At 33.9% G+C, this 11543-nt stretch overlaps 1 protein-coding gene across 1 annotated transcript; it reads left to right on the top strand.

The window, feature by feature from the left end:
- The first annotated feature begins 146 nt into the window (after nucleotides 1–146).
- LOC110021822 lies at nucleotides 147–5742 on the top strand. Its single transcript, XM_020720485.1, has 3 exons — nucleotides 147–666; nucleotides 4067–4153; nucleotides 4276–5742. Exons 1-3 carry the CDS (start codon nucleotides 385–387, stop codon nucleotides 5356–5358), a joined length of 1452 nt encoding a protein of 483 aa, XP_020576144.1. The 5' UTR covers nucleotides 147–384; the 3' UTR covers nucleotides 5359–5742.
- Nucleotides 5743–11543: the final 5801 nt, after the last annotated feature.

Raw genomic sequence — 11543 nt, 5'->3', positions numbered from 1 at the left:
TATATATATATGATAACTACAAGACTACAAAGATGTATAATCAATTCAAATATTAATTAAGAAAATAAAATATAAATTATTAAATTAAAAATTATTAAATTAAATTGAAATGATTTCAACTCAAATCTTACGTGATTAGGGTTTGTTTACATTTTGTTCACGAGTAGCTCTTGTTCGGCTGTTCTACACCCCACGTCCTCTCGGGATTCAGCCCAGCACAGTCCACCTCCATTGTCCATAGCCTGCCATACCTTCGGCTTCACCCAACAGTGATTTCCTTACACCCTAATTCGCGATCATTCTCAGTTCGCCGTGCTCCATAACCCTGATTTGGAAATCCGTCCCATCTTTGATTTCTCTCCGTTCCGATTCTTCTCACAATCCATGGAATCTGCGCTGGAAATCATCGAGATAAGCTCCAATGAGAATGAAGATATCAGGTTAAAGATTCCGGAGGAATCCACTGTACATCACTGCGGGGAAAGAAGGGGAAAAGACGGTGGTTGTAATGACCTGATGATGCCCGAAGCTTCACTTGATGTGTCGGATGACGAGGACTGCGTGATTCTCGATGGGGCTCCTAAAAGTGTGGCAGCAGATTCAGAGTTTGTGGAGCTCGGGGGTGAGATGTTGGATGAGATGCTTATTGTTGGTGAGAAGGGCCAGGTAACAAATGATGGAATTGAATAATTGTTTTGAATGCATTGTGTGCGATGAATTTTCAGCTCAACTGGGGCTTTTGTTGTTGTTGAGGCGAACTTCTACGCTCTTGATTAAACAAGCTTTAGGTTTTCGTTTTTGAATCCTCAATTCAACGTGCATTTTGAATCACTTTCATTCTTTATTTTTGTTGCTTTTCCATTAAAAGAAACACAAGCTTTTTGGGAATCTTATATGAAAAAAGAAATCAACTAGGATTCTTTTTATGTTTTGTTTTGTTTCTTCAAATGTGCATGGATTTTAAGATTTTATGAATAAGAATGTTACTTTGTCCTATTTTGTAAACAACAACAATTAAGATAGTTCAAATTTAGGCAATGAACCCCTTAAAACCCTGACATCGATGCCCCATTTGTTTGCAACCTAAGCAAATTCAACTGAAACTTATGGCAACCCAAGGATTGCTTCCTATGTGCCAATATTTTAAGGTTCTATATATGAGTTCAAATGAGTCCTGTTGGATGGGTTGAGTTTAACTTGACTTCATAGATCTAGCATGGGTTCTTACTTACATTGATCGAGATTAGACTTAAACTTAATCTAGCGAGGACTTGGATTATTCAAGCTCTAGCTTAGGCTTGAACTTAGATTGATTGAGGTTGGTTTTAGTAGATTGAAGTTATGTTGGAATGAGAGTGGGCTAATATTCTTAGAAAATGAAGCGGATGAAGGTGAAATTAGAAATAGCTACAAATTTATAATATTGTTAAGAAATCAGAGAGAGATTTGGGGAAGAGATAAGTTGAATTGAGTATTACCATTTTCTAGCTCATTCATTCAGTTTCTTGAATTTTTTTTTTTGCTTTGTCCAAGCCATGCTTGAATATGTCTTAAACTTTTGTCCAAATTTTTACAATTAAGTGTAAACATATTTATTTATTTGCTTGTCTAGCTCAATTCATATTTGAACATTAGTTGAGCCTAAATAATTATGACAAAGATAATGATTTAAACATTTAATTTTATTACTGAAGAAAAATATATTTAGTTGTGATCAAATTTGACATAGTTATTAAGTTTTATTTCTAATATTTTTCTTAAGGTTAATAAAGAACAAAAATCCAATTTTGTAATTAGCTTTTTTTCTTAATATAAATTACCATCATCCATCAAGTGGAAGCAAGTTGAGAAGAACATATATTATGACACTAAAGAAGCTGCAAACAACTATTAATGAGCATTTTTATCCAGCTCTTGTAGATCTATTAATTAAATAGCAAACATTCATATTAATGTGCATTAATAAATGAGTGGAGCAATGCATAAGCTCATTTATTAATAATTGAAGCTTTCTAAAGGGCCTGTAATATTGTTTAGTTTTTAAATAAATAGACATAATTAAGTCTTATACAAGTTAGTGTCGAGCTGTTTATCAAGAGCATTAGTTGGCTTAAACCATAATTTCTGGCAACTCAAGCATTACTCAGCAGGATTTTAACAAAATAAGCATCATTATTTGGGTTCTTAATAACATAAACATCATGTCTTAGTTTTTCATACGTAGAGTGTTATTTTTAGGATTAGCACACTAAATGCTCCTTCTATACAATCTATATATATATATATATATATTGATGGGGGTTCTAGGCAGAGACTAACATGCAGGCTCACCAACATTTTAGGAGGGGCTAGAAAGGAAAATTATTTTAAGTTATAAAAAATAGAAACTCGAGGATTGCTTTATGAAAACCCACAAGTGTTGTCTTCTTCTTAAAAAAAAAGGTAAATTATTAGAGTTTTTAGCAAATTTCCTAAATTGTTCATTCTACTTGATGTATATTCTTTTTTTTATATAAAGTAGCCCATTTTATTATTTTTTAAACAACTAAAAAACAGATAACATTGATTGGTTGGGGTCTTACTCAAACTTTCCAAAAAACCCTTCCTGTTTTTTAAAGAAAAGAAATAGAACAACAAACATATTTGCTTAGCATATTATTTAGTACTGACAAAAAAATATTTAAAAAAAGCCCTGATATTGGGTGCAGGAGGGAGGGTTTTGGTGAGGGGAGGGAAATGAAAAAAATGCTTGAAAGATCAGGTTTTTTTTTTGTCAGAGGTTATGTCAGGATAATATGATGGGGAGTCGGGAAGTTTGTGAACAGTGGGCTGGAATTCAAAATTATTTTGTCGGCTGATTCAGATTGCAGCCAACATCACGATTACTCTTGAAGGCATAGAATTAAGAGCTCATTTGGTTTGCCAAACATATAATTTTATGTCATTAAAAGATGCTAGTTGTTTTTTTTTTAATTATTATTGTGATATATACTAAGAAAAAACTTGTAAATGATATATAGGCCCTATTTTTTATAACATTTGAATATTAGCTAAATCTGCTTACATATAAATGTTATGATATCCAATTGCTAAGATGAACTGAAAACAAAATGGAATATAAATATAACAACAACAACAACAACAACAACAACGGAGAATATCTGGTAACCGGAGAAAACCTTTCAGTTTGTTCTAAATTTACTTGGAGTATGCTTAAATATTAGTTGTGGTAGATAATTTTTGTTTTTTAGTGTTGATGAAGTTATGAGAAAGATTATGGTTGTTTATTAACCTTCAACTGGATGAGGAAATATGTTAAGAAATTGTAGTTGCCACTGTATTAAAATTATGATTCTCTCTTCTGCATCCTTGCAGTGAGGAAAATAATGTAGGCCTTTGAATACATAGCTGAATATTTTTGTTTGAATTCTAGCTGTTGATACCTGTCTCAAACCTGGAAAATTAGAAAATGAAGCAGCCAAAATATTTTCAATGGCCTATGTTTTTTATGTAATGCCAATTATTTTAGTGGCATGTATGTAAACATGCAAGTTTAGGTGCTAGATATGTAAATATATAAGGACTGTGTGGTGTGTAAGTAGATGCCCCCAAAATAAATTAAACTTTAACTTCACTGAAAGAAGTTTTAACATCACTGAAAAAACTTGAAAGAAGGCTTCTAAATTCCCGGCTTCGTGCAAATACCCGGCTTGCTTTTTACATGAATATTTTATTATGATTTTGCATAAATTTTTTAGCATGATGCATTTTCCTTTCTTACATGATTTATGAAGTCAGTTTTCCTTTATTTTTTATTACTGTAGTGATTTTTCAATCATAGAACCAAATAAAAATTTTATATTCATTTCAAAGGAGAACTCGATCAGTTATCTTATGTGTCCTGCCTAAGAAAAAGTTGAGTGTTATACATCTATTGAAGGTAAGGCAGTTAAAAGCTTAGGTGTGAGTTATGTAAATACATGAGAATTGTGTGCTGCATATGTAAATTTCCCAAAAATGTTATCAAATCAGTAACTAATATTCAATGTTCTCGATTACCATGCAGTTTGCCTGCAGGGATTATCCACATCCTCGGTATGCCTGCGCTACATTCTTGTTCACCATGACTCCACACGAAAAGCATTGTGATATGGTTAGGTCCTCCACCTGCAATCTCATCTTTTTTCTTACACAAAATGAAGTTCTTCTATTCTCATGGTATGAGTTTTCTTATTATATTTTACATTTTTCACCTCTTAATTCTGAAAATTGCAGTGCCACTGCTATGTTTGTGACTGCCCGGCACCTTGCACCTACTGGGCAAGCCATTGCAGTTCAACTCACAAAGAACATTCTTGGAGAATCGAACGGCTGTTATTCAGGAAAAGAAAGAGAGAACAACAGAATGTTCTAAGGCTTATTCGACAACAGGATGAACAAATGGACCGTTTGGAGAAAAAGATGGAAGAAATGATGGCCGCCATAACGAGGCTACAGAGCCAGCCCCAATCACCCAAAGTGTTGCCCCCAAAGGTTCGCCAGCCGGAAGCAGTCCAAATTGCTGACAGTAAGAAGGAATTCACTTTTGTTAATAGAGATGATCGGCTGAAGAAAGATTCAGTTCAAGCTTCAGAAAATGACATCAAGCAAATTGTTGAACAACAGGTGAGAGAAGCCATGTCTCAGTCAAAAGGAGGGGCATCAATTTTGAAGGGTAGACCTTACCCGGAAGAATTTGATGCCGTCCAATACCCCAAGGGTTTCGTACTACCATCGTTCAAGACATTTGATGGAACGGGAAACCCCCGACAGCATGTTGCACATTTTCGAGCAAGTTGCTGCAACGCGGGCGGTAGTGATGCATTGTTGTGTCGTCAATTTGTGATCAGTCTTTTGGGTGTTGCTTTTGACTGGTACGCAGAATTACCCAATAACTCAGTGAAAACATTTGCAGAATTGGAAAATCTATTTGTTAAGCGGTTCGCTGGACCTCAACACCATATCACCGTCGTTGATCTTGTTGCGGAACGACAGAAGCCAACCGAAACTTTGGTGGAATACATCCTACGTTGGAGAAACTTGAGCATGAAATGTGTGCCGCAGCTTCAGGAGCAGGACGCAATCAAAATTCTTCTAAAAAGTATTCATGGACCGGTAGCCTTTCTACTCAAAGGGTTCACGATTAAGACTTTTGAAAAGCTACTTAAGAAAGCCGGGAGTCTTCAAAACGAGGCTATACAATTTGATTTTTTTGAGGAAGCCGAAAAGCTAAAACCAGTGAAAGCATTTGAAAAGAAATCTGAAATAGTGGCAGCAGTTGGCAGAGGCAGGCAACCAATGCAGATACAGGCAGAATAGTCACGACAGTACTACCCGCCTCCCCAACAGCACGAGCAATAGACCTTTCAGCAAAAACCGTACAAAACAAACGGAAGGCCACCTTTGACACTAGCCAAACGTATGAACAAAGTGTACCCATTCAAGAACGAGACACTGGGGAAAATGTTCCGCAATTTGATGAAGAAGTCCAAAGTCAAATTGCAATTTTGGTGATATATTTCTCTACATTTTTCATGAAAGTGATTGTATGCTGATTATTTTGCAGGTCTTTTATCCACATTTGTTTCCTACCTTGTACGGGGAAGAATGTCTTTATAGTGTATGGATTCAGTGATTGATCTGCAAAATTTAATTGCAAAATCATAAATGATTTTCAGGACTTCACCCAGTAGACTATTCAAAGTTCACCTGTCTTCTCATTTCTTGATGGTCATGCTGTCTATATCATTTCCATGGTGATTATGAGAAGGTTAATCCTTGAAATTTTTGATGAGAGGAAAGGGAAAATATCAAAATACCTCCCAATCATTTTAGTTGCAACTCTCAACATTAATATAGTTATTTATGAATAACAAAGATTACATAGCATTATTTGAAATCTATATGTTTTGGTTGTGTTTCACCTTTTGATAAGCACTAGGGAAATCTAGATGCATATTACATAATCCTCTTGTATTTACATATCTAACCCCCAAACTCTGGGAAAATTATTCCATACGGACAGCGTACGCAGAAATGCATATGTTGTCCGATCTCTACGATCGATTAATTTTCTTTAAAAAAAAAAAATATGGGATCCATCGAAATACAGTCTTGCTCTGATGGACGGTGGGCCCTTAAACTTTAAATCTAACACCTAAACTTTGCTTTTTTATATTAATGCAACCCCAACTCTTTCATATCACATAAAAAAATATAATCATTTTAAATTTTTAGAAGTGAAATACATGTTGTTTAGGCATGAATAAGGATTTACGTGGTATGTAGTTAAGTCCTCCATTAAATTTTAAAAAGTGAAATAAATGAAAAGGTAAGGTGGTATGTATATAAATATTGAAGTAAAAATTGAAGTATGGGTGTTAGATATGTAAATATATAGGGATTGAGTGGTATGTATGTAAATCTTTCTATTAAAATTAATTAAAGCTTACAGAACTAATCTCAGCAATTAATTTGAATAAAAAAAAGTAGTTTCATTCACATCAAACAGATTGGGAGAATTCCATTTTTGAGATAAAAGGAAATTACCGTACAATTTATTACTTACATTTCTAACACCTAAAATTTGATATTTATATTTATAACACTGGCAGTTAAAACTTATGCATCTGATTTAAAAAAAATGGATAAAAATGTCTCAAAAAATTATTAAAACTATTATGAGATGAATATAAAATTTGAGAAACCAGATAAATTCTATACTGCAATAATCAAAATTTTCCTCTGAGACCATTTTGTCTCTACTCTAAGGTCCGTTTGGGGCAGCTTATTTGGTGCGGTGGTATTTTGAAAACGCACTTGGTCTGTTTGGGCAAACTGCGTTTTGACAACTTATGCGTTTTTAAAATGCCAAAAACAGTTTTTTTCACACTGCACCCATCTAGGTGCGGTGACAACTTTCTGACAGCCATCACACCTAGCTTATCCATAAATTATTTTTAATCAGTTTTTCAGCAGATTATTCAATAAATTGCAACTTAAGAGAAATCATCACGTTTTTTAAAATTTGATGGCGTCTTCAATAAATATCATAAATCATTAAATGACGAAAAAACTGATTGAAATGATGGCTCTTGCACCCAACAATAAAGTCGACATTCATCTTAAATAATTTACAAGGAAGATTAATAGACATTTATGTAAGATAGAAATTAAGCAAGAGAAGACGAAGAGCCTACGCATCTTTGCCAAAGATCAATGCAGCAGAGGAAGAGGAAGAAGAAGAAGAAGATCAGAAGAGCACAAAAGTCGAGGAAGACAAGCGAGAATTTGTAGATATCTGCTCCATCTCAAGAGCTTATAATATAACTGAGAGAGCATTTCCTCTAATATACCTTCAAAAAGGTATATTCTCCTTGATGATCTTTTCCTCCAGCCTTTTTTTAACAAAATTTACGTGTCTGAGATTTCTTAGAAATTTGCGTGCCACCTTCAAGTTGTTCACTGGAACCCATGACGCCCTTAGACTTTTTTAATAGCCACTTTGACCATAATATAGTCTAGAAAAAATGATCATCGAGCACCTTATTTAGATATTGAACTATGATTTGTTCGTGAATCACAACCCGAGGAATATATCATAAATAGAGAGGGGGAGAGAGAGACAGTCTTTATTCATGAAATAATCCCCATATTTATTTATGGGGGAGATAATATAATAGGATGATGTTACATTTTTGTCTCAGTTTTAAATGAGGTTTTACATAATATTATTGTATTTCACATACATAAGTCTATCACTCGGCTGCTCATATATGAATAATGATTGTTCACTTCTTAATCCTTTTAATTTTCCTTTAATCATAAAATTATCTCCCTATTTACATTTTTACCCCTATTTTTATAAGTAATTGCTACGATTTTTAATGGCTACTTCGACCATAGTATAGGCTTTTGTGGCTCTAGAAAAAAATGATCATTTAGTAGCTTAATTCGGTTTTTCTTATCTTTATGTATCTCTTGCATTTAGATTCAATAGGAAAGGAAAGAGGGGAGATCAAATGTTTTAATCAATAAACATTTTATAGATCAAATATTTTTATCAATAAAGATTATATGTGTTCTTACGCTTTCCTTTGAGCCAAAATATCAAAGCTTCTTTATTCTCAACCTCATTAGTGACCTTCTTGTGGTTTATAGTGATCTTGTTGAGAAATTAATAGTGCATTTTTCTTAATGGAGATTGTTGAGTGATGCCATTGTGTCAAGAATTAAGAAATGGATAATCTTAGCCCATAAGACTAAGTGGAGATTTTTATAACCACCATTTTTTTCCATCACAAGAGTTGATTAACACTTTCTTAACTGAATAGAATCATTGTGCATAATGATTTAACCCTTGAGGATGGAAATTATTAATTGATGTGGTATTAAAAATTTATGAGACATAAAGAATTAATAATGTGTTGCCCAAAGATACCATTGTAAGATGATGGTCATTGGATAATGCATAATTAATTCATTTAGCCTCGGTAGAATCCATTGTTTTGCTAGACAATTATATATTAATTGACTTTCTAATAAACATCTATTCTTAAGCAAGTTGTTAGTAAGGCTAAATCTTGTAATTATTGTCTATTCTAATATTCCACCAAGAGCTTCAATTTTGGCTTCTTACGCATCTTTGCCAAAGATCAATGCAGCAGAGGAAGAGGAAGAAGAAGAAGAAGATCAGAAGAGCACAAAAGTCGAGGAAGACAAGCGAGAATTTGTAGATATCTGCTCCATCTCAAGAGCTTATAATATAACTGAGAGAGCATTTCCTCTAATATACCTTCAAAAAGGTATATTCTCCTTGATGATCTTTTCCTCCAGCCTTTTTTTAACAAAATTTACATGTCTGAGATTTCTTAGAAATTTGCGTGCCACCATGTGCGTGTGATAAATAGTTATCAATCCTTTTTTATTCATAAAATAATCTTCATATTTATTTATGGGGGATAAAATATAATATGATGTTGTTACATTTTTGTCTCAGTTTTAAATGAGGTTTTACATAATATTATTGTATTTCACATACATAAGTCTATCACTCGGCTGCTCATTTATGAATAATGATTGTCCACTTCTTAATCCTTTTAATCTTCCTTTAATCATAATATTATCTCCCTATTTACATTTTTACCCCTATTTTTATAAGTAATTGCTACGATTTTTAATGGCTACTTCGACCATAGTATAGGCTTTTGTGGCTCTAGAAAAAAATGATCATTTAGTAGCTTAATTCGGTTTTTCTTATCTTTATGTATCTCTTGCATTTAGATTCAATAGGAAAGGAAAGAGGGGAGATCAAATGTTTTAATCAATAAACATTTTATAGATCAAATATTTTTATCAATAAAGATTATATGTGTTCTTACGCTTTCCTTTGAGCCAAAGTATCAAAGCTTCTTTATTCTCAACCTCATTAGTGACCTTCTTGTGGTTTATAGTGATCTTGTTGAGAAATTAATAGTGCATTTTTCTTAATGGAGATTGTTGAGTGATGCCATTGTGTCAAGAATTAAGAAATGGATAATCTTAGCCCATAAGACTAAGTGGAGATTTTTATAACCACCATTTTTTTCCATCACAAGAGTTGATTAACACTTTCTTAACTAAAATAGAATCATTGTGCATAATGATTTAACCCTTGAGGATGGAAATTATTAATTGATGTGGTATTAAAAATTTATGAGACATAAAGAATTAATAATGTGTTGCCCAAAGATACCATTGTAAGATGATGGTCATTGGATAATGCATAATTAATTCATTTAGCCTTGGTAGAATCCATTGTTTTGCTAGACAATTATATATTAATTGACTTTCTAATAAACATCTATTCTTAAGCAAGTTGTTAGTAAGGCTAAATCTTGTAATTATTGTCTATTCTAATATTCCACCAAGAGCTTCAATTTTGGCTTCTTACTTAAGGAATAAAACTTTTTTAAAGTGTTGAATTCAAATTTGTCCTGTGAGACATGTTTAAAGATCAGAGTGATATGAATCAGAGACGAGAGAGAGAGTTAGAGAGGTAAGGAGAGGGAGATCACACACAACCTTGCCACACGGGGGTGAACTAGGGTATTCCCTGGCTCTGTGACCCATCTTATATATAAAAGAGAAATTACAGACAAGAGGGAGAGAAAACTCCCCTTAGAATATGGGTCTAGATTCAAAACCTAAAAAGCGTCTTTTTTATATATGGGACCTCCTATTTATAGAAAATAGATGCACCCCTACTTTAATGAGGGAGTTATAAGATATTATTGTCTTTTTATATTTTGGAATGTTTTTTTGGCATATTTTGATGTATCTGGATTCCTTGCCCGACGAATTTTTTGTTCGGTCAATCAAGATAGCGTTGATCGGTAAGCCATTTTGCTTGGATGTTGAGTGACTTTTGTGTTTGGAACTTGTTTGGGTTTGAACGTTGAGATCGATTGGATCTGGGTGGTCTGCCAACGATGGCTAGCTGGTTAGTCTTGGGTAGTCAGCCCAGGATGGCTGCTCGAAAGACGGTGGCCAGCCATAGATAGCCAGCTGGTCCTTTGCTGACCATCGACCATAGATGACCGATCTGTCCTTTGCTGACGGTCGACCGGCCGGAAGGTTGTGTTCCGTCTTGTAGACTGAAGAGCAACTGTTCTTTGTACTCTCCGTCATACATGATTGTCTACTTTTGGTCGGTCAAGCGGGTCCTTGGTAGGTACATCTTAAGTCGCTCAGTTTGCTTTGAGTCCTTCAGTCGAGCATTAGTATTTAATCTGGTCCATCGGTCTACTTCAAGATCCATGCAGGTCATTTTTAAGTGTACATAAAGGAATCCAAAAAATTTTTTAAATTATTTGAACTTGGTCCAATAATTTTCAGTTTTTTTATTGAATAAAAAAATAATATTAAATCTTTCTCAATCTTAGTTTTATTGTATTCTCACTAGAGTTTAGTTATCATGATGATTATAAATTCTTAAACTCTTAATATTAAAAAGATGAACAATTACATTTCATCTCTTAACACTCTAAACAATATTTTTCTTTATGTTTTTCTCCCTTCCTCTCACCCTAACTCTTGAAAATATTGGTTTTCTCATGCCATCGGAACTCATTACTTTATAAGAACATTTACATATATACCGATCAATTCCTATGTATTTACATACCTGATGCGTGCTAGAAAATTTATTGCGGTAGAGTAATGAATTATCGACTTAGTGTTGCACGGGGATTCATCAGATATTCAAATGAAAGGGAAACAACCTGTGATGATACCAGAAGTTTTAACGTGGAAAATCCGTAAAGAGAAAAAACTACAGCGTCTGGCTAAGTTATAAAAATTCACTATAGATTGATGATAACATATGCCCCTTGTCCCACAGACAGGAAAAGTGTTACAAGATTTTCATATTACTGCGCCGCCTGACTTTGTTGGTCAGCAGTGGTCTATAGCGATCGACGGTGGTCGACGACAGTAAATGGCGGGCGGCGGTAGTCGGGGGAGGG

Source organism: Phalaenopsis equestris, unplaced genomic scaffold (assembly GCF_001263595.1).
Source record: "Phalaenopsis equestris unplaced genomic scaffold, ASM126359v1 Scaffold000149, whole genome shotgun sequence".
Lineage (NCBI taxonomy): Eukaryota > Viridiplantae > Streptophyta > Magnoliopsida > Asparagales > Orchidaceae > Phalaenopsis > Phalaenopsis equestris.
This window is presented reverse-complemented; position numbering and strand designations above follow the sequence as displayed.

Bases quoted from the DNA above. Each gene is read 5' to 3' on its own strand.
- LOC110021822 (XM_020720485.1), top strand. From the start codon at position 385: ATGGAATCTGCGCTGGAAATCATCGAGATAAGCTCCAATGAGAATGAA. The intron at 667-4,066 runs GTAACAAATGAT...ATTACCATGCAG, and splicing joins TTGTTGGTGAGAAGGGCCAG to TTTGCCTGCAGGGATTATCC. The intron at 4,154-4,275 runs GTTAGGTCCTCC...TGAAAATTGCAG, and splicing joins ACGAAAAGCATTGTGATATG to TGCCACTGCTATGTTTGTGA.